The 24,396-nt window shown below is 38.8% G+C and overlaps 1 protein-coding gene across 2 annotated transcripts in view; it reads right to left on the bottom strand.

The window, feature by feature from the left end:
* SLC1A1 (solute carrier family 1 member 1) overlaps positions 1–24,396 on the bottom strand; it is a 65,595-nt gene that overhangs the window by 8,789 nt on the left and 32,410 nt on the right. The window contains exons 3-11 of one of the 2 annotated variants that reach the window (XM_067543056.1): positions 19,823–19,915; positions 17,893–18,007; positions 15,451–15,493; positions 13,854–13,961; positions 11,039–11,223; positions 9,684–9,791; positions 4,148–4,270; positions 3,396–3,590; positions 2,530–2,664 (exon numbers count right to left, since the gene is read on the bottom strand). In XM_067543056.1, the coding sequence (XP_067399157.1) occupies positions 2,530–2,664; positions 3,396–3,590; positions 4,148–4,270; positions 9,684–9,791; positions 11,039–11,223; positions 13,854–13,961; positions 15,451–15,493; positions 17,893–18,007; positions 19,823–19,915 (1,105 nt within the window). The remainder of the gene's footprint in view (positions 1–2,529; positions 2,665–3,395; positions 3,591–4,147; positions 4,271–9,683; positions 9,792–11,038; positions 11,224–13,853; positions 13,962–15,450; positions 15,494–17,892; positions 18,008–19,822; positions 19,916–24,396) is intronic. The other variant, XM_067543057.1, reaches the window with a different exon arrangement.

Raw genomic sequence — 24,396 nt, forward strand, 5'->3', positions numbered from 1 at the left:
TCTTTTGTTGGCTTGGGTGTAGAGAGTCCTATTGGGTGGGTTATTAACCGAATTCCAAAGAACAAATTAGCAGTTAATGGGAATTATAATTTGGTTTTTCATGGCTCAGCCTGTGACAGCACAGAGCCGAGGTCTGGAATTGCAGTATCTGATCTGGGGAAGGGGAGTCTGAAGGCTAGGAAAGGGAAGGCTAGAGAATGAGAGGATCTATCCTGTTGGCCCTCCTTCCTGGAGGAAGAGATGCTTATGGCAGCACTGCTCTAACTCCCTTGCAGTCAAAGGCTGCATCGGCAGAAGCCCAAACTTCAGCTGACAGAGCTCAGTGAAAGGATGAGGACAGTACTAGGACCTGGCTTAGGTAACTCATCCACTGATTTTTTGTCTATAACATACCCTGAGGCTTTAATTCCTTTCTCAAACCTTTTGAAGAGCATGAAAAAGGTACGCTTATGTCTGAAGCATTCTGATTTAAATTGTTAAACTCTGAAGCACTTTGAAGCCCCAGAATTTACTAGGGACTTTTTCTTCCAAGCTGTGGGGTTGAGGCAGAAGCTAGGAAGTGAGATCTCCTGGATGAAGTGAAAAAGGGAAAAGACTTCTGGTGAAAAACTGACAAGCTCAAACGATCATTTTGTCATTATGAAAAACTAAGGGTGAAGAGAGATGAGATCAGATGATAACTACCAGGAAATCCTCCTTAACAGTGAGAAATTTAAGTCCACTGAGAGGACGGGTTCAATTGAGGATTCACTTAAATTTTGCAGGATTAGTTTGAGGCTCCAGAACAAACCAGGGGTTCTGAATGTGCGTTGGAAACAGGTCACTGCTTCCAGGAAACAAGAGAGTATGCCCATGTCTAAACCAGGACATAGATTGTGTATAAAAACATGAGCTAAATTGTGTTTATAAATCATATTACTTTCCTAGTCTAGCCAGGGCATTAGGGAGAGGATTCCACTGTTCCCCCATCTGTTAGCCCACTTTGCAGATATTGACATATAACTTCAGAAAGTCTCAGGCAACATTAAGCAGCTGGCAGCTAATAGGACTCTGGAGAGACCTTATCTGGTTGTTTTGGGAATGCAGGAATAGAAATGCTCATCCTGTTGGAACTCTGACAGCCATCAGCTGTCTGACCATGACACACAGGAGGAACAGATGGCTGCATAAAGTGTGTGGCTCACAGATCAGATTTTCCTGCCTCTGTTTTCTTTTTTAAAAGTAATATTCAGCAGAACTTTTCACCTGTAGATCTCTAACCCTTTTACAAAGTGGGTAGCACCACCATCTCCATATCACAGATAGGGAAACTGAAGCACAGAGAGGCTGCTCTGCTCCAAGTAAAACTGCACATCCATGGCAGTCAGGATCATACTCCAAATCTCTTGACTCCTACTCCAGTAACCCCTCATGTTGCTTCCCTGGGGCTTGGGTGTCTCATTCTTAATCAGACGATACTTCCTCTATCAACTGGGGCCATTATGGGCACCGCCAAATAACCGCATGGGCAAGGCCAAAGCTTGTGAGATCTTTTTTCCTGGAGAGATGTTTGTGAGTAAACAAACCTCTAGAAACAGTGGAAAAGATGCATGGCAAGCTCGCAGGAGATCTTCGTGTTTCCCCCCGAAAAAGCAGCTTAACAAGATCATGAAAATGTTGATGAGCTGGAGAGGGGAATCAAGAAGTGTGTGTGTGCAGGCAGGGGGCATGCCCATGTTGATCTTTCAGAGCGGAGAGCAGGTCATGCAGTAATGAAGTTGCCACTGCAGAAGCCCTGTGTGACTGCACATTGGACACAGTATTAGTAGTATTATCTCCTCTAGAACAAAACAAAAACCACAGAAGCTAACTGTTTGCTTTGTGAAAATTAGCTGGAACATTATGTTTGTGGCTTGTATGTGATTATTGCAAATAAATTATGTAACTACCATAACATTATTTTACAAATACATCTGATTGAAATGGGTATTTTTGCTTACAGTTCTTTTCTTAGCTTACGTTTTATAGTCAGTATATTTTGAATTAGATTTTTCAGGAACTGAGGCCATTTTCATGTCTACTCTTGTGTATGCAGTTACCACAACTGCACTGGTGAATCTGGGCACATGCGTGTATAAATGGGTATTTAAACATTGATGTACATATGCAATGGTGGTAAATTGGTGTGAGTATTTTTGTGTGTACAATGTATATGGACCTTGGGACTTGTTTTATGAAAATCTGACCTTGTATGTCATCTTCATATAAAAGAATTTTCTAAAGTAATAATAATAAAAAAGGCCCAGCTCTCATAGACTGTTATCTGTTTTGATTAACAATGATTCTCTTTATATAACTGTATGTCAAATCAGATGTGTGGCAGGGTTATCTTCATCCATCTTTATTTCTATTTAATTTTTAAACATATTATTGAACAGCCTCATTAGAAGGAGAACTAAACTCAGGGTTAAAAGTCCGGCCATAGATGTTCATGCACCATATATAAAATATATTACTGAAATAATTAAATATTGAATATATTAAACTTACAGAAGCCAGTCAACTGCTATGATAAGGGTAACATCTTCCGCAGGCAGCCCAACTGCGCTCAGCACAATCACCATGGTGACTAGTCCAGCCTGGGGGACCCCTGCAGCTCCAATGCTGGCTGCAGTAGCTGTGACACTAAATCCCAAATAAATCAGGGAAAAGCAGTTTGAAAATATCATCCTTCTGAGTGGATTTCTCTGCTACATTCAGACTTGTGTGTTCATTGAAATATGAAGCTATTTAAAAAAAATCCTTCTTCATGCCAATCCCACTGAGAGTTACACCTGCCTAGAGACGTGGGATTTGGGACCCCAGTAGGTTTCTATCATTTGCAGATGTTTTTGTCAGTCTCATTGTTGATAAAGCAGCTGATGACATTTAGGGGTGGATTGTGGCTGTCTTTGGGCAGGCAAACAGGCTATTGAACTGCCATGCTTCTGCTGCACGGGGCAAGTTCATGTGCTCCCAGTATGCTTTGGAGATGTCTAAACAGCAGCACTGAGGAGGAACTTGGGAGGGATGGAGGCATGGCCAATGGGATTGCAAAGTATGCAGATCCACTGGACAAAATGTCCAGATTGGAGGTGTGCTGCAAGCCTCAGCTGTTACTGCACCTAGAGGTTTTCATTCCGATGCTGTGGCTTCATGCCCTGGCACCTCATTCTTTACCCCAATTTCCTACATAGGTTCTCTGTGCAAGGCCTATTTACTAAGGCTTTGTGGAAGAGATGAAAATTTAACCCTTACTGCTCAGTGATGTGAATGACAGGTATGAAATTAGCAAGATTCCATTAGGGTGCCTGCAGCAAATCCATAATTCAGTAACAAAAATAACAAAACAACACATGTTATGGTATCACCCTCACCTAATGGTAACTATTTTGCCAACATCCAAATCTAAGTCATTAAGCTGTGCAATAAACACAGCTGCCACTGCTTCATAGAGGGCTGTTCCATCCATGTTGATTGTAGCTCCAACTGGTAAAACAAATCTGGTAATTCTTTTGTCGACATGGTTTTTTTCTTCTGCACAGCGAAAAGTGACAGGCAAAGTGGCTGAACTGGGTCATAAATAAACAAACAAATAAGCAGCAATCTACTAGAATGTCTGTTCTTTTATCAGTCTCGTGCTTTAAAAAAACCCCAAAACTACAGTCAAACTGTAGTCAAATTCTCCCCTGAGGTGCGCAGGAGAATTGTGATGCAATGAAAGTGCAGTTTGTCCCTTAGAATAAAATGGTAATTCCCATTTCTTCTCATTTCTGGAACAATAACTGAAAGTTTTAATTATCCTTAAAATAACGCAATAAAACAATGAAACAGTTTAGCTTTAGATATTTTATCAGCACTACTTCCTGATTTTACACTCAAGAGATTAGACACTAATCTCAATTGCATTGGTATAAATCCAGGATAACGCCATTGTAGTCAATAGTACACTTCTGGGTGTTATATAAATAATAATTATAGGAGTAATACTTCCTGGATTTACAATGGTTGAAGTGAAATCAGGATGAGAAACACAGGCAGCAATAAAATCAGAGCAACATATAAAATTATGAGATGATGATTACAAAGTATATTAATGATAGAAGGGAAAAATGTTTATTTTGATTACCTGGAGGAGATCATGAGGGCTGTCAGAAGTGCTTGAGCCATCCCTATGGCAAACCGAAAAGGGTTTTTCCTTACTGTTATTAAGTAGATCAGTGGCAAAATTACAACGGAATGGATTGCAAGTCTGCAAAAGATAACAGCCTGTTTAAATAGTTAGATTTATCTGATCTTATGGTCTAAATGAGGAGGTGTTAACCAGTGTCCTGTTCTGTTCTCAGATATCTGTGTGCAACTCAGACCGACTTCAGTGATAATTATATACATGTATTCCAGGGCAGATTATGTCCAATTTATGTTAGTAATTTTTGGACAGATGTGCATCTCTGCAACAAAATCTTTTTGGGGGGGCATTATCTGTCTCTGTTTCCAAAGTACAATATGAAATGGGATGAACTGATTAATATATTAGGATCAAAGTCAACCTGAAGACGTTAAAACAAATAAAAGAAATCAAGAATATTTAAACAGAAGAGCAGGAACAGTGTTGAAAAAAAATGAAAAAGTCCAAAATATTCTGATAACTAAGACTAGAGGCTAGAGCTAAAAAAGAGGTTAGCATTTTTTAAAAGCATATTATATCACCTTTGGAAATATTTTCTTATTGGGGCTAAAGGGAAATATGGTCCACAGATGGGGGTTTTCATAATGGCTTTGATTACATCCGTATCAAAATTACATTTTTGTACTGTGGGAAATTGCATATGTAAATTTAAATTCATGGTTCAAATTCTACTCTGTTAAATTAGTGTAAATCTGGATTAAATTCAACTGAGTTATTCCTGATTTACACTGACTTACATAAATGAGAAGTAGATGGCCCTACAGTATTGGATGTTGTTAGCTGCTGAAGGATTGTCATTTAATACTATTACTTAGCTCACTTTTATTTGTATTGATAGGATAAGGAGGATGAAATTCTCCCCTCACACATATATAAGCAACTCCTGCTGAAGTTAATAGGAATTCTGGGCATGTATCTGAAGGAAGAATTTGGCCATGAATGTATTAATTACTATACTTGCTAGCACACATCTGTTAATTTGAGCATGGAGTTCATGAATGTATATGCTGTAGCTACTTTTGGGCATTGAGACTGGAGTTATATAGATTATGGTAAGTGTATTTGAAGTGAAATGTTTATGAAAGGTCTGTGAAATACTTCCTGCATTCCAAGGTCACTTGTTATCATAGCAACAGCAATTTGTCAACAAACAAGAATAGTTAGAGCCTGGAAAAGGCACAGACCAGATATGTGGCATGTACAATCTTGGAACTTCTATAGTACCCTCACAGGTTGTTCTTGGGAGGTTGAGTGTGTTTGCAACACCATTTAATGATCTCACAGCAGCTGATAAAGATATTGAGAAAGTCTGGGACTACTTGTTCTGCCGAAATCAGGCAATTAACACAGCAATAGCCACCTCCAGAACAGAAATTTACAGTGGCACATAAAATGGGCTAGTTATCAGACTATAGGGACACAGATCTGTTTTAAACCATTGGACTTCATAGTTTTTATTCTGCAACGTGAGTGCTTGGTCCAGCAAGCAGAATGAAAATGTTGGGAGATTCTGTGGGATAAGGAAGTGGATGGAGAAGGTTTTTATATTCTTTGTATTATTGGAAAAAGGAACTTTTCACCATTATGCTAAAAGCAAGTTTAATTATTCTTGGACTATAAACAGGATGTAATCGGCAACAGTTCAAATGAAAGCAGAATTTTAGGGAGCTGGTTAAATTATTAATGTGAAAAACAAAACTACAGTATATATCTAACTACTTAATCCAAATTTAGACAGAATGGTTGTCTCTAAAAGTCTGAAATGGGGTTAACAGAAAAGAAATCAAACTCTTTATGATGATGTGCAGAGAGAGATTTTTGATGCAAGAGAACAAGTCAATAAAGGGAGAATGGAAAGAATGTTATGTACTGGTGTTGGGATGGCTTTTACAAAAAGTTACTCAGCGTAAAATTTTCTATAATGCCTAAATGACTTAGGGCCTAATGACTCCCAGTTGACTTAGGCACTTGTGAAAACTACTCTTAGGTGTTATTAGAATCAGTAATTAATCAGAACTGTCCCAAGTAAATATGTTTGTGCTCATCTCGGTACTCATACTAGTAATTTAGTCTTATCTCACTCTACTATTTATGAAATTTTTTTCCACAAAACTTCCTCCCTCATTTTTTACAGTTAAAAAAAAAAATCCTATCACCAACTGAGAAGGGAAGTTCTGGGAAATAGAGGTTTTGCTGAGATAGAAGCCTGTCACACAAGAACACAGTCTAGCAACATCTTATAAACACAAAAATTTAAACAGTTCCTTGCTTTTGAAAGGGACAGAAGGAGCAATTATAGGGACACCACTTAGTCCCCCTTCTGCTCTTCTCCAGCTTCTCTTGGGCCCTGGTCCCTCTAAACTGCTCATGGTGCCTTCTAGGTCAATTCTTCTTTCTTCAGGCTGATAATGTGTCCCCATCCTGACACACCATCTTTGAGATGGAGAAGCAGACACTGGAGTAGAGAAACTCGGGGGAAGGCAGAGAGTGAACGAGGGAGACACACTGGAACCAATTAGGGGTTGGGTGCGGGGAGACCCTGGGAGTAACATACCCTTGGATGATTTGAAGGAGAGATATTGGGGTGAGATCTGAGAATGAGACATAATGGTGTTCAGAAAGACATGGAGATGTAAGAGAATTTGTACAAGGATTTGGGGGAATGGAATAGAGAGAGAAAGAGACACTTCGGAGTGATTGAGGAACATGAAAAAGTGGAAGGACAGAAGAAATAAATCTGGGAAGAAATGAGATAGGAGCTAGGAGCTAGAGCCAGGAGAGGGAAGGAGGGGATGGAGAGAAGGGAGAGTACAAAAAGAGACGGGGACAGAGGATAAAGGGCCCAGTCTTGCATGGTTTTGAGCACCTTTCACTCCCAGCAAATGCAATGGAAGTTGAGGGCGTTCTGCATCACACACGATCAACCCCAAAGAAAGGCATAGGAAAAAAAGAAAAGATAGTTACAGAAAATTCAGAAGAACAGAAAGCTCCAGGGAAAGAGGAGTCCAAAATATAAAGACAGAGAAGAACAAGAGAGAAGGTCAAAATGGGAGAGATTAATAATAAAAACCCACCTGAGTCTAGGGGAAAATGTAGTAATGAGAATGGGAAGGGATAACTACTGTGGTCTCCTATGTAGTAAAGAGGAAGGGAAGCTTTGTATGTAGCTGCCTAAAGATGGAGAAGGAAGAGCGGGAACTTTTCCCTCAACCCAGCTGCCTAAAGCTTATTACATACATTGCCACCCTCACTTCTGTGAATCTGGTCATAAAATCCTCTCCCTTTTGTTCAGTGTTGCAGAAAATATGCTGCCCTTTGCCCTTCCCTACGGAAGCTAGAGCATGGCTCTCTGCAGAGCTCCCCGTAAATTCCTACATAGTGAAGGAGCGTGCGTCACTGGGCCTTGCAGAATGAGAGCCTAGTCTCTGCAAGGCTGAGAAGTCAGGAGTTCTTAAGGGGGGAGGAAGGGGTGACCTTATTTACAAACCTTTATGCCCCTGGGGCATGTGGCTGCTACAGCACATGTAACAATACTTCATGTACAGTGTATGTACTCCAGAACAGGAAGCGTTTCTGTATGTGTGTTAGTATAGCAGCCAGGAAGACATGGACCTGATTGGGGGCCTTAGGGTGCTACCACAGAACAAGTAACTATTGCTATGTTAATAATAATATTTACTGTCCTAGATAAAATTGAAATAAAAGGGCAGTAATAGTTCATCTATTGAATACCATCTCTGGGCTATCTGGAGATAACGTACAAAAACTGCTGGACTTATATTGTATCTTTCTGTATGCTCCTGCCTAATATTGCTCAAAGTTTGATTTATATTTAAATTTAGAAGAATTAGATTTGAATGAACAGATTATTGGTGATCTTATTGGTGATCAATTTCTGCCTCCTTGGAAAAACTGACAGAAAATGTTCTCACAACTAAAATGGAAATTTAGAAAAAGTTTAAAACATTATATGGTACACTTGTATGTAATCAACACATCCTTCTGCAGTGTAATATTTTGAAATATTATCAGACTCAAATATTTTGTTTCTGGATCAGTAATAAATCTTAGTTTATATAGTCATTATGTTTTAAACAATCACTATTTAAAGTTTAAAATTATTTCCTGCTAGTCCCAATATGAAAGTACATGCAATTTAAAAAAAAAATACTTTGAAATAAATACCTATATCTATCAAAGATTTACAAAAAATAAAAATCAGATCCTTCCATGCCTATTTTCAGAGAGATTTGTGTTAATAACATTTAAACTACCCTTCTCCCTGCTCAGTTTTCAGAAAGCTAGTGAAATGCTTTGGAAGAATACTGTGTGTCTGTATGGAAAGGGGGCAGAAGCTCTGAAGTGGCTTTGGATCTGGCCTCGAGTCTAGACAAAACATGAATAAATCCTTAGTATGCTGAGGAAATTTTAAAAATTGAGGCTTAAGACAATGAACCAACACCACCTGGATGCTGTGCTTCACTACCTAGGAAACAGACATTTAAATGCACCTAATTTAATGGTACTGTAAGCATGTATTTATCTTTCTAACAGGGGTCTTTGTGGGATATTCCTCAGAGATGTGGATTATCTATCGATATAAGATATATTGCTTACAGCAGTTGAACTGTCCTTGCTAAGACCCCAGACCTGCAAAGGGATTAGTGTAGTGTAAAAGTCCACACATGAGGAGCACTTTATAGAATCATGGGGCCTACAATAGCTTTTTTTTTCTTTAAGAGCTGCCGTGGATTAAAACCAGAGAGTAAATGCTGCTTTTGTGGCTTTGTCAGCTACTCTTGTCTTGAAGACCCAATGACTCAGATCATGCTTTCAAATCAGTTTACAGAGGGGACTCTCCAGATGTAAATTGCCTGTTCTTTGTGGAAATGAGGCACAGCTGCCTCCCTGGCACCATTTCCTCCCCCTCCTCCATACAGTGGAGCAGGCAATAGGCTGTTGGAGGCTACAGCTGGTGCAGAGGCACAGGTCCTCTGTGCAGATCACCCTCACCTCCCACAGGTCCCCAAGGAGCTACCACATTTGAGGAGGACAATACAGCCTTATCAGAAGGTTGGCAACAAATTGGTGAGGGCAGCAGGGCTCTTAATGCCAGGAGACTTCCTCCCCCAGCCCCATCCTTTGTGTGTTTAGTGGAGGCATCACCTAATCTTCTAAAACAAAGCAACATTACTGACTGAGCAGCCAGCTAAGAGAGAAGTAAAGTACTGAGTTCCGAATACACCTTTTCTTTTTAGGCTGCAAGGCAACTGATAGTTAAAAGTAAAGGATGCATTTCTAATGCAAACTATCCTCAAATGACATTACAGACAGGGGATCTTATCTCAGATGTTATTTTTATATCATTCTCTGTCTAGGTATAGCAGAGACTGGTTTTTTGTAGGTAATTAAAACCTAATAAAGTGTGATCCAATCAAAGAAAACATTTTCATTTTACCTTCAAGAAATAACATACCCGCTTAGTACTGTAGCCATATAGAGACCCAGTTTGCGAAAGATTTCCCAGTCCTCAACTTCTATTATCTTCCCAGCAATCAAGAACAAAATACCGAGTGGCATATACCTAGGGTGCAAAAACAGCTTAATTAAAAATGCATTCACGTGTAAAGATGATGTTGCTACACAGATCTTGCCAACAAATAGTTTCTGGCACAATATAATTCATTTTCTTTCTGCAAGAAGTAAAACATTTATTTTCATCACTGTAAAAATAAAGGAGAATTTGGGGGTAAGATTCTGCAATATAACTTAATTTACCCACTTTCAAAAGTACTACATTAGAAGTGATTTTAAAATTAAAACATTCATTTTTGCATGTTTAGGTGTCAAAGTATATATAGCAGTAACCACAGTCCTACATGTAATTTGTAAAGACATATATATACAGAGGTTGGAGAGATGGGGGAGAGATTACAAACTATGCCCCAATCCTGCAGAACCGTATGCATGTGCATAACATTACTCACATATATAACTGTTTGCAGGATTGGGGCTGATAGCCTTACCCTGCAAAGAAATCCAGTTGGGAAAGTTCCCTTATTCTCACATGGATTGCAGTGCAGACTAAGGGGCTATATCTTTATATAAGAATATACATTTTAACATATTAGGACAATGCATTGGTCTTTGCATTGTATAATAGAGAACAGAACTACCATTTAATTAAGGCAAAAGCTATTGCTTTACAGCCAGACCACCTCTGGCTTTGTTCACATGAGATCTCACATGCTTTGGGCCCGATCATATAAACTTATTAGGATGTATGGTGCATACTGCCATGAGCAGCAGTCCTTTTCAGGTCACAGTAGTAAATGCCATTCTCTCATTACCAAGTCTTTGTAGGATCAAACTTTATAAGGACTGGATGAAAATTATGGCTCTAATCTCCACAAAATCCTATTACAGATAATGGCACTCCGAACAGGTGTGTGGTCAATCTGCAGGATTTTACTCCAATTTCAAGATCAGGACCTGTGTTTGTAATCTGGTTTCCCTGTCCAAAAGATATGTAATGTAATCTCACAAAACCTATTAGTATGGGTTTAACGATGCTGAAGTTTTAAATTACATGACTGTTTTGTATTTGTGAATTCTGAATAAATGAGGGTTCAAATTCTAAATTGTTCTAAATTCATATTATTGTTTCTTATTTTGAATTTGCAATCTGTTTATTAGAATTACTTTTCTTTAAAAGTAGTTTGCTGTAAGAAGTTATGTAAAAGAAATAAACAGAGTGGGTGATCCTACTTCCATTTAAGTCAATGGCAAAACTTGCTTAAAGAAGGTAATAGAAAATATCATTGTACTCACCACATGATTATCTGAACTATTTTCATTGTAGCCTCATTCAGTGCATTGAAAAAGTCCACCAGAACTTGTCCCTTTTCTCCCATTTTCCCAATAACAATTCCAAAGACGAGACAAAAGACAATCAAGCCCAGCACATTAATGCCATCAGAATACATGCCCACTATTTTGTATTCTTTGGTTTTGTTCTGTAGATTGAAACCAAGAAGAATGTTACTGAACAGGAACAGTATATTTAGTTACGTGTGTGTGTGTGTGTGTGTGTGTGTGTGTGTGATTAAAGTGACTTTAAGATGCCTTTATGATCCTAAGGTTACGCAATTTGCTCTAATTTGCACAGTTTCCCAGGGCCCTAGGAAGCAGAACATAAGAATGGCCATACTGGGTCAGACCAATGGGCCAGTTTGTCCATTATCCTGTCTTCCAACAGTGGCCAATGGCAGGTGCTTCAGAGGGAATGAACAGAACAGGTAATCATCAAGTGATCCATCCCGTTGTCCATTCTCAGCTTCTGGCAAACAGAGGCTAGGGACACTTCAGACACATCCCTGCCCATCCTGGCTAATTGCAATTGATGGACCTATCCTCCATGAACTTACCTAGTTCTTTTTTGAACCCTGTTATAGACTTGGCCTTCACAACATTCTCTGGCAAAGAGTTCCACAGCTTGACTGTGTGTTGTGTGAAGAAATACTTCCTTTTGTTCATTTTAAACCTGCTGCATATTAATTTCATTTGGTGACCCCTAGTTCTTGTGTTATGAGAAGGAGTAAATAACACTTCCTTATTTATTTTCTTTATACCAGTCATGATTTTATACTTTTATCATATCGCCCTTTAGTCATCTCTTTTCCAAATTGAAAAGTCCAAGTCTTACTAATCTCTCTTCATATGGAAGCTGTTCCATGCCCCTAATAATTTTTATTGCCCTTTTCTGTATCTTTTCCAATTCCAGTGTATCTTTTTTGAGATGGGGTGACCAGATCTGAATGCAGTATTCAAGATGTGGGTGTGCCATGGATTTATATAGAGGCAATATGATATTTTCTGTTTTATTATCTATCCCTTTCCTAATGATTCCCAACATTGTTACCTTTTTTGACTGCCGCTGCAGATTGAGTGGATGTTTTCAGAGAACTATCCACAGTGACTCCAAGATCTCTTTCTTGAGTGGTAACAGCTAATTTAGACCCCATAATTTTATATGTATAGTTGGGATTGTGTTTTCCAATATGCATTACTTTTCATTTATCAACACTGAATTTCATCTGCCATTCTGTTGCCCAGTCACCCAGTTTTGTGAGATCTCTTTGTAACTCTTCACAATCTGCTTTGGACTGAACTATCTTGGGTAGTTTTGTATAATCTGCAAATTTTGCCACCTCATTGTTCACCCCTTTTTTCCAGATCATTTATGAATATGTTGAACAGTACTGGTCCCAGTACAGACCCCTGGGGGACATCACTATTTACCCCTCTCCATCCTGAAACCTGACCTATCCTTTGTTTCTCATTTTTTAACTATAAAGAATAATTACAGTGTCGTGTGCGCTAGCAACACACCCAACATGCACGTGATCCACTTCCTGCACTGGGAATTGAGAGCATGGCTAATGTGCAGCCCTTACGCCAACTCAGTGCCAGACAGGGAGGCCCTCTGTGCAGGGGGTCTGTATCCCAGATCACTATAAAGGGACCTTGAGAACAATGTTCAGGGTGTCCAGTTTTACCCTTAGGCTACGACTACATTGACGACTGCAAAGTCGCTGCTGTCAGATCGATTGCTCTGGATCGACTGAGCGGTCAGTGAAGACCTGCTCAGTCAATCCAGAAATCGACGTACTAAGACCACCTTCGCAAGTGGCATAGCGCTGCATCGTTGGCGCGGTACAGTGAAGATGACACACAGAAGAGGAGCCCAGAAGTCAACGGGAGTTACACAAGTTTTTTGTGTAGCTTGCATAACTCCCGTTGACTGCTGCCGAATCCTGGAGGTAAGTGTAGACAGGGTCTTAGTTACATGAACATAATTCAGCTGAAGTTAGTGGATTTGCATGAATATAACTAGGGTAAATCTGATGCATGATCTTTCAAAGAAAGACCTAAGTTGTATTATTCAACTAGTTATGGGTCGTAAGTGCAGTATAATTATACAGGGAAAAAGTTAAATATACACAGGACCTGATTCTCTACTACCTTCTACTTCACCATTTAAGTTTAGGCAAATCTCCCTTGTTCTTATATTATGAGACATAGTTTTAAAAAGATCATCTGATCAATATTCATTATACTGTTCTGTTCATAATTTTGTGTTCATCTATTAAATCCCTTCTTATTCTTCTACTCTCCAGGCTAATTCTAGTCTTTGCAAGCTGTCATCATATGTAAGTCTTTCTATATCTCCTTAAGGAGCAGCTACCAAAACATAAGAACATTTAACTACTACCATTTAATAGAACACCATCATGTGGTCATATTCTTTTCTTTTCCTTTCTTTTTGTAATACCCACAGGTATTTTATTTCCTTCTTTAACCTCTATTGCACTTTAGGCATATAGCTTGACTGAGCCATCTGCTGTGACTCTATTTCCTTCAGTGATTCAGCAAGTTTAAAGCTCATCATCACATGAAAACTTGAGATTATTTCCCCCCATTGTGTATTACCTTATTTTTGTCCAAGATAAATTTCACCAACTTGCTGTTTGCTTCCTCCCCCAGATCATTAATTAATATATTGAACATGCTGTACTTCAGTCTACAAATCTTCCCTATTTCTTATACCTCTCTTTATAATAGAGTACAATAATAAAAACTGCACCTCCAAAACCGCTGTTGTCATGACAACTGTAACAGGCTCTTCTGTAACCATGGTGTTGTTTTTCTCCAATTCATCTGTAAGTTTCACTTCTTCACGTTTGGTTTTATACTGAAATTTGGGGGGAAAATGATGACATTTATTTGGGAACACTAGGAAAATGAACAACGGCAAATCAACTCAGTAATATTGAGGAAAAGATGTTCAGTTCTGACTTTCATAAGATTTTTTGTACAGCAATTACACACAAACATGTAAAGCTTTCAAATAACTGTGAGTGACTGAATTTCTCCATATGAGACACTGGAAAGGGGCACACTCAGACACAGATACTCTGGTGCAAATTCTGCTTCCCACCCTTCTGGTGCACACTGTGGAACATGTGCAGTTCTGCGGGGATGGAGGAGGATTCCTGAACCCAGCACAAGGGATCTGCAATCTGTGGGCATAGTGGAGCAGATATTCAAAGGGGAATTTCTGAGCATCAACGTTGAGAGGTTGGTAGTGGAGATGGAGGCAGGGCAACTAGTTCCACCAGCTATTCCTCATTTGTTGGTGGAGAACATAAAGTACATGTGGGAGATGCTGCAGCCATGTAGGTACAAAGATGGGTTCCTTTTCCTCTGTTCCTGCAGGGAAGCCCTGCGCAAGACTGTGTACCTGGTGCAAGGAGCAGGATTTGTCCCTTAAGATATATATACACAATTACTACTGCTATAAACACTTAAACACACATTATATTTTTCAGAGAAAGATTAACATCTCTTTTTGGGAAAAGTTTAGCTCTGTAGTAGGTGAGCTTTAGAGCCCTGCAATAACTCTGGTAGGCAACTGCTGAGGAAGGTAAAAAAAAGAGAAGCAGATGACATCATGAGGTACAAAAATATATATTTGTGAATTTCTACAGGGTCTTTTCACCAGTTTTAGATGTGAATGAATCAGGAACGGGACTGTTGGGTGGATGGATCTTTCTATCTCTGCTGTAGCACCAATTAAAACCTTAACTCTTATGTCTTATTCTTTCTCAAGAGAGGTCTTTCACCTATAATCAATGTTTATACAGAGGAGACACCCACATATCAGTCTACAGCAGATATGAGAAAGATATATGGCATGTAGAGGGAGGAGTAGAGTGTGTGTGTGTGTGTGTGTGTGTGTGCAAGCACACAGATTTCATCAGACAGAGGAAGCATTTAAAAGATTTTCTCAGTGTAACTGTAAGAACAAGGCAATCGGATGTCCTCATTACAATGTTCTCACACCTCGGCCCACCCATTATCGCTGAAGAGCAACCTTTGTGCTCATATATTGCTTTGGTTCTTCTTCTAGTTCCCAAAGCAACGGGTCTTGGAAGGGATGAATACATTTTTTTGAGCCAGCCATAGAAAGTCTATTTCAGTGGAAAGGAAAATGAGATTTTTAATAATATAATTCTTTCCACTAGACCATTTGTCTCAATGCTGTGCAAGAGCCACCCGGATTTTTCATAACTAATTCCTACCACATTGCAGCTCAAGGGAAACATCCTGGGGATTTGGAAATAAAAACTGAATAGGTGGGAATAAAAACTGCAAGAACAAAAAAGGATATTTGACCTTACCTGTTGAAAACAAGCCTGGACGAGGTTTTCTGGGAACATATTCCTGTTAAATAAATTAAAGGCTTTACAATGTTATGACATACTAAAAACAATTATTTTCCAAAATAAAATAACCAGCTATTTGAAAACCAGAATGTGGTGTATTGCTCTTGTACACTATCACTCTGCCCAAACACAGGTGAATGTATCACCATCAGTCAGATTTGAAGCCCTGGCCAAGCCAAAACATATAGTGCTCAGGTGGCTGTTTAGTCTAATGTGGAATTCCAGGGTCACTTTTCAGTATTTTACATTTAAATTGATGAACAACCAGATACAGGATCCTTCCTCCATGCTATTCTGTCTCCCTCATTTGCAAGAAGAGTACAGTAATGAGTCTAAACTCATTTTTATATAGTTCATCATGTATCGGGCAGGGACGTGCAGGAAGAGGAATGATGTTTATTAACATGGTGGTTAACATGGGAAAACAGGTTTTTTGTTGGAGGCCTGGATTCTGAAATGAATCTTGGCTGTTGGAAGATTCACACATGTTCCAACATCAAGAACCATTTTCATTTAATGAAAAAATTAGGAGCATAGAAATCACCATGCTGGGTCAGACCAGACATCAGTGTAATCCAGTTGCTTGTCTCAGAGAGTGGTCAATGCCAGATGCTGCAAAGGAAGTGGCAAGAAACCCTGTAGTGAGCAATTATGGGATAACCTGCCCAGATGGAAAGTTTCTTCCTAACCCCATTATTTAGAGGTTGACTCATGCCCTGAAACATGAGGGCTTATATCACTTCCAAATCATTCTTAAAATCCTCTCTTCATTTTTCAAATTCTTACTCAGGCAAAATTCCTTTGAAGTCTTGGGCAGGCTGCACATGTGTAGACTTAGTGAAATCAAAACAAAGACATCAGGATTTGGTCCTTAATACTACTTGAAGGTGAACCCATGCAAAACATTCCTATAATTCATAGTAGCAGAATTTTAGATCACTGTCATAACTTTTAGATCATGACCTCAAGGTGATTTTTGAGAAGGGTAGCCATGTGATTGTGACTAAACTGGATAATTATCTAAAGTAAAAGTAATTCAATTACTTTTTCTCAACCTGCATATGCTCCTCTTGTGTACAGAAGCACTGTGCATACCATGCCATGCATATCTGATCATATGCATTGCAGAAGGGCCAGCAACAGGCCACCTTAAGTTTTCCAGCGTGGCTGACCAGGTGGAGCCCAGCTCACTGCTTCTGTGGCAGCTATGCTACAATAGGGAAGAGATGGTTTTCTCCAGCCGCTTGCTGTTCCTGCTTTGCAAAATGAGAGGGGAACAGAGACTGGGAATGTCAGAAGCTATGGGGTGGGGAACACACAGGCACCAGTATGAACTATGCTGGTGGTGGTATCATTGTGAGCTGTGAGGATGGAAGGTACAGATATTTTATGAATATCATGCCACTGAAGATTTGCTGTAATCATCAGCCAGTTTTTGGCTTCTTTGATAGGCATTCTCACCACCTTTCACTATCTTAGCTGTTCGCCTTTTGATTTTTAGATTAGAAATTAAGCAAAAATACCACAGAAAGAAAAGCATCCACAGATGCAAGTGCTTCTGAACAACGACTAACTGTAATTGTAGGGGCTAGAGGGGAAGCCAGAAAACATTTTTATAATTACTGAGCCATTACTGGGAAAGCAGCCCATAGCTCTGATGTCTGCATTCCTCTCAACAAGATACATATTATTCAGTGGATGCCAGGTAAAAACTGTATTTGGGGAGCCCAGTAGGTCAGGTCTTTTGTACATACTTTGTCGAGCTGTTTTTTCTAACCACTTCATTTAGCCATCATTGAACAGTACTGTGGACAGGGAAGGCAAGTAACCAGATTCTTTGAAACCAGCAAGCCAATAGACTGGGCAAGCAAAAGAAATGTACTTGCAGTGTGTCTGTTACCTTCCTTTCTTTACTGAGAAGAGAAACCATAGCACAGCTACACTATGCAGTCTTCTGTGTTCTCTAGGAAACAGAATTCCAGAGTTGCCATGGGGCAACTAGACCTTTCATCTGTCTTTTTTGGATACTCTTCTCATACATTACAATAAGTGTAAAATTTTGTTTCCGTTGGGGGCAGAGGAAATAAACTGCATGGGCAACCTTGACCCTGGATCCTTGGTTGAGTTACTAGCTGAAGTGTCTCATGTACAACATTGTATTTGCAAGAGCAACGTAGGCAGGTGTTAGTATAGGCAAAAGGGTATTTTACAAAACTATTTTGTATGAATCTGTCTAAAGCTGTGTGATCATTTATCTAACCTTTGGAAACATAGGGTTTTTTTCTGTATCCTTAATCTTCCAAATGATATTGTGAAGCATTGTATATTATGCACTTTAGTCACTGCACTTTATCATTTAGCCTTTTGAAACAACAGCACAGAAGCTGAAAAACTCACCTAATCAGATCTAGCATGGCATCCACTGTTGTGACTTCAGGGGTGCTGCCTGTCCTGTCAATTTCATCAGCTTTCTGAGACACCCCAGGTTTGATGGACACAACTAGCACAATCCCTGTAATCAAGAAAAACCCACACTGCAAACAGGCAAATCTTACTGTATCCATTTTATCTGAACTCTCATCACCAAATGTTGTTCTCATTTACATTGCTCAGATACAAGTGAAGGCAGAATTAGGCCCATAGTTGGAATCCTTAAAGAGTAGGTTCTACCAATAGGATAGAGACGTGTCTGTTCAGTGGCAGATCTATAATGGTGTCGATAGTGTCAGACCTGTCTTACATTATTCATCATGTATATATTATATATTCAAATCATATACATACATATTATATATATACACACACACAGATATATGTATATATATTATATATTCAAAACATATATATACATATATTTCACCAAGACAATTACTTTAACAGCAAGTGGTTGCCTTTTCCTGTTGTTATGTTTTCAATAGCTGGTCTAATTTTTCCTCACAGCTAGTTTTCATTACTAGCATTCAGATGATAATATGATTACCTCGTTTCATGAATCCACAGAACTGAATTTACTTTTGTAAAGATATCCTAGAGCATTAGGTTCACAAGACTAGGTTTCAGAAACTGACGGAACTAAAAATATCCATGCTGTAAACATGAGGCCTAGTCTTGTTCACTTCCATTGACTTTAGGCATTCTTACTATTATATAATAAAAGCAAAGCCTTTGTAATTGTATTCCTTTTTATTAAAAATAAACAAACAAAAATAAATCAAATTGTAGCTCCATGATCCCTCAACAACCCTGTCAATGACCAACTTTTATTGATACAGGCAGAACTAACCTTGTATAAACTCCCCTCAGAAATAGAAGTTCTAAAGCAGAAGCTGGCAGCTCCCAATTTATACTATATTTAATCTTCCTTTGCATTCATTCACTGGAAATTCCTCAAACATAAGCTAAATAAGGTATTATCCTAAACTGTGCAAGTCATAGGCCAAATTTATCCTGGTTTTTGACATCAGAGAAGTTATGCCAGGGATAAATCAGGCTCATGTATCTACACTCCGGTTTTTCAACTGTTAAGTATCTCTTTCATTTGCACATGGGTCATTTTTGGAGCAAAATTCTGCCTTTACCCTATTTCTATAAATGGGAGATATCTGAGCCCATAATTTGGCCTTGTTTATAACCGCACAGAGAAATTGGCTGATAGGGGGTCAGAAGAAGAGCCACAGATGCCTGCCCTGAGTGTAGGGAATTGCAAGGTTGCTGAGCTGCTGAGTGGAATTAATTTCTTGTAGTAAACTACAAGTAGTAGACTTGGTAGTGAGAATGAGTGTGAAAAACTCCCTGGGAAGAGGGAAGGAGCTGAGAAGGGAAGCAGCATGTTTTCTCACTCACTGGGAAGATCAGTCACACTGTGTGTTTGTGCTTCTAGGACAGTGACTGAAACAAGTCTTAGTTTATAACTTTGCTTTTTGGACTCTGGTTGAAGAAGATTCTATTTGCATTTATGTTTGGCCTTTAAGAAGGCAGTATGCTATTCAGTCAATTACACCATGCTAATAATTACATTTTACCTAGGCAGAGAGTCCCTGATCTTGCCCCAACTGAAATCTATAGCAAAACTCCCACTTATTTCGGAGATATAGGATCAGGCCCATAGATTCTTTCTTGGACTCCCATATCCATTACAGGTTTGTCACAGGCCCTTGTGAAAGATCTTACCCAACTTTAGATGTTGGACCACTGAGAATTGATTCAAGTGCTTACCTCCATGCTCAATCTCCATGTTAGCAGTGAAAACCCAATATTTTCATGATGCTGTAAACTTCTAATTATGCAATATTTTAAGGGTTCTAAAGGCTACAGTGTAGGATATTACCTAGAATTACAGCTATGACTGTAGTGCAGAAATAATATACAACTGCACGCAAACCAATCTTCCCAGAAACGCTGGAGTCCAAGGCAGCAACACCTGAGGGGGGGGAAAAGAAATGAATGGATTTTGATGAATATACTTGTTGTGTACATAAAGTGGTTTATTTCTATGAAGGAGAAATTTCATCATCTTAAATCTTCCTAAACAACTAGCAAGCACCCAATACTAATAATATCCTTGAAAATTTTCTGTAACAGGTTGACTCTGTTTGCTTGAGGCAGCATACCCTGTTAGCAGGTGGGGACCTTGCAGGGAAAGGGTTAAGTGTTTTGCTGACTTGCTGAAGTAAGTGACTCATTACTTCACCTGGGTATAATGGAAGTTTTTTCCAATCTGTTTGAATAGTCACTTTGATTTCAGTCTGCTTGGTGGCATACTCAGGAAAGAAACAGTGCATTGGTTCTTCCATGGAAGGTTTTTCTTTATAACCAGAAAAGCAAGAAACTTATTTTCTGTTTAAAAATGAAAGCTTAAATTCTTCAGAAAGGGGTGGGTAGGTAGAGCTGCTTCTCTCGCTGTGCTTAAATCTGCCACTGCCAGCAAGAGAGAGCAGCTTTTGTTGGTGCAGAAGTCCAGCAGGAATTCTGATGTGGTGGTTGTATTTGAAGTCAGCTTTAAGAAATGTTAACTTCTGGCATTGATATATCAAATAACAGGCTTTTGAGAGGGGTTCTCTTATGGACAAAGCAGTTCTGCACTGAAGATTTACCTATTTCAAAGATTTACAATCGTGCTGAATAACCAGGGTACAATTGTAAAACAAATTATGAAACTCAATAATCTATAACCACAGCTAGTTAATGACTCACTGCTATCTATTTGTTATACATCTGAGATTCCCTTATGTTTGTACTGAGCAGTATATTCAATCACATTCTAAAGACTGGTTGGTGTCCTTTCAGACTTGAAAAGAAACAACTTACTCAAGAAACTTACTCAGAAAGGTGAGTGGGTGTAAGTATAAAGATTTTTAAAGACAAAAATCTCATTTATGGACCTCTAACCACAGCAAGGATCCTAGCAAATGTACTCTGTGCACATGCTAATAATAGCTTGAGCATCAGGTGCTCAGATAACATCCTGATAGTATTGTTCAATTGTTGTCCACAATATGCATAAACAACAACTTAAAAAAATGTATGGAGATTCTCTTAGCACGTTGTTTTCCTCTCCTAGACTTTAAGGCCAGAAAGGACCTTAATCATCTAGTCTGACCTCCTGCACATTGCAGGCCACAGAACCTTGCCCACCCACTCCTATAATAGACCCATAACTATGTGACTACTTGTTGGACTTTCATGTTATTACAGGACCTAACAGAGAACACAGAAGAACTAGGTTATGTACAAGAAGCCTATATGTATGATGAAACCAAACCCCCAGGCACTGAGTAAAAAGCCCTATCTATATTGCAAATGGGCAGAGCGCATTTCCTGGCATTCTCAGGACATCAGCAGAAAAACCAGCATCACAATTAGTGCTGATTGCATCTTTGCTGTAGCAGTCTCATCAGAGAAGCTAATCATAGAAGATTAAGGTTGGAAGGGACTTCAGGAGGTCATCTAGTCCAGTCCCCTGCTCAAATGTGCACGGATGCCAGACTATCATTTTCATTTCTCATATCAGGAGGTAGGTTTAATACATAGGGCAGACTGGGGGAGTTTACACTGCCACTGTCCAAGCTTGGATATTATGGTTATAAGTGCCCTTGAGATGTGTGTGATAATGAATTCTATACTTGATTTGTGTATAATAAAAGGACTTTGGTTTCCAGGATTGTCAATCCCACACCTCCCACAAATGATAAATTCACTTACAAGATTTTAAGCCATGTTTTAAAAAGCAAATGAATAGATTTTGCTAAAAGCCAAGTCATATTTTGGTAGGAAATACTCATAAAGTTTAGAAAACTATATACTTTGTTTTAAACCTTGTCGCAGAGAATATAAGTATTGGCCACCTAGTGTGGCAGTTATTGCTGCACTATTAGCAAAATATAGACCCTACCATGAATATTAAAAGGGATTTCTTAAAAACAAGGCTTTGATTTTAGATTCTCTTAAATCTGCCAGCCTTGCTAACTCAACCTGAGAGCTGAAAATCAAGCGAGGTTATTTCCCTCGTGTATCCAATAATAAAGACCCTGTTGGCTCCAAAATGATGTTCCTGTGCGATCCCATTGTGTTCAATGGAGTAAAGTGGTTTAACTTAGGGCAAAATATGACCCTGCATTTTTAATTCATTTAACAACTGTGACGATGATGAGCAAGCTATGCTAGAATTCACCTCGCTCTCCCATTGCAGTGTTAGGTGTGTTGTGTTAATAGCAGTAAAAAGTAGTCCAAACCTAAAAAAGCAGTCTAAACATATATTTGCCACTAACATAAGCAGAGGTGATAGTGAGCTGCTGAGTAAAAATGTGCTATTCTAATGCAGTCATTTTAAAGAGAAGACCTGAACTTTTAAAAAAATATTTACAGAAAAATGGATTTTCTTCAGTTTTTATGATTGCACCACCAAGCAAGAGAGCCAAGCACTATTTCATGACAACTCCCACAGACAGTGTCTAGAGACAGAAATCTATACCGGTACTTCAGGCTGACTTTTTTAAAATGTGCACTTTTCCTTTCTTGGGATTTGTTTCACATAGAAAAACACAGTATACATTTTATTTTTAAAAAGTAAAAAAAATTTCTCACACAAATATATTAGTCCCCCTTTAACAAGGAATGATAGAGCAATTTACCATACTGGCATAGCACAAAGGTGTTGTACTTGCTCCCTTCCAATAAAAAACTTTTTTTCTGGAAAAAAAAGTCTCAAAAATCCCAGTGGAAAATACTGAAAAGACTCATGAAGGTTTTCTAAAATGAAACACAGAAAACACACTACATGATTCAGTTCATAAGGCATATTTATTGCTCAAATGCAACACACACATTATTAAAAACACAAAGCTTGCAATTCTATAAGTAAAACATAAGAATACAATAATAGCCCTACCACGCTTTTGTACCTGCCCTTAGATACCATCTATTTTTACCAGTTTTATTTGCTTTTTCAGCACCTCAAAATGTACTGGAGCAGAGTGTAAATGTACTGTACAGAGTGAAAATGGTTGCGGTAGGTTCTCTCTCATTGGAAGTCTTTAAAAATCAAGATCGGATGGTTTTCTAAAAGCTCTAGTTCAACCACAGCTATTGACTTGAAGCAGGAATTAATTCACTGAAATTCTATGGCTTGTGTTAAGTAGGATGTCAGACAAGATCATCAGAATGAACCTTTCTGAATTTGTAATCTATAAATCTATGTATCAGATGTGCTGGAGTAGAATGCAGATCTCTTAAAATGTAACAACTTTCTGAAATCAATTGTCCTGTCTTCTGGAATTTTACTTCCACAATTTTGATGTAATGGACTAAAACACAAAGTTCTCTGCAAACATAAATTTAGGGTAAAAATATGGATCATCATTTTAGAGGAGAAGGAAAGAATTTTAGATTATAGTGTATCAGTATTATAATCATTCATAAATAATTAGATTGAAATTTTAAAAAAATAAAATTTTGAGCCTTTTTATTTACTTCCTGGTTTTTGAGCTTTTCTGGGGTCACTTTTTCCAGCTTTTCTCCACAATTATGAGGGCTAGAGACTTGCTTTAAAAAAGTGAGATTCTTACATTATTACATGACTCCAGAAGCTGGGTCTTTAAGAAAAACAATAACTATGGCAAGACTTGCAATAAATCATGAGAATCTGCAACAGTGAGATTATTATAGTTCCCATGTTTCTTCCTGTTCGGAGTTCAATCTCTGACTTTTGCATTTGCGATCAGTCATATGGCTAAGTAATGGAATAGGTTCATAGCTTCTCTGATCTATTTTTAAAATTTTGCATTTCTGTGATACCAGTTCTTTGTTGTTAAATTACATCAAGCTAGATTTCCAGTTACACTGGACACTAGCATCAGTCACATGTAATTGGTCAAATCTTTCCAAAGCCTCTTTTGATTTTATTTTGTTAAATTACTGCTGCTCTCTGAAAATCCTAGTTGTATAAAATGAATGCTGTCAAGGGAGCTGGAACAATTTTAACAGTTGGGGTTGCTGAGAGCCATTGAACTAAACTGTAAATATATATATAATGGAAACCACTTCAAGCCAGGGGGTGCAGCAGCACCCCCACACCCTTAGTTTCAGCACCTATAGGTGAATCAAATGTTACATTACAAATAACACAAATATTTTTTTCATCCTTCTAGTCTGCTGCTGATATCAGCAGGCCCACTATATATGCCATGGGCACTTCCCCTCCTCATGACCATCAGTGGGAGCAAATAATCCCTGGCCTCTATGTGGAGAAGAAAGCCCTTCCTATTGCTTCCTGTGGAGAGGGAAGAATGCACCAAACCAGCCATCCCCTTCCCTTTACCCACATGGCGTAACCTTCCACTCACTGGACCTCTGTAGGAAGGAGGAAGATTCCCCATAGCAGCTCCCTTTTGCCATGGTTCTAGA

This window comes from Emydura macquarii, unplaced genomic scaffold (genome assembly GCF_026122565.2).
Source record: "Emydura macquarii macquarii isolate MOO-44397 ecotype Brisbane River unplaced genomic scaffold, CSIRO-AGI_Emac_v2 contig_767, whole genome shotgun sequence".
NCBI lineage: Eukaryota > Metazoa > Chordata > Testudines > Chelidae > Emydura > Emydura macquarii.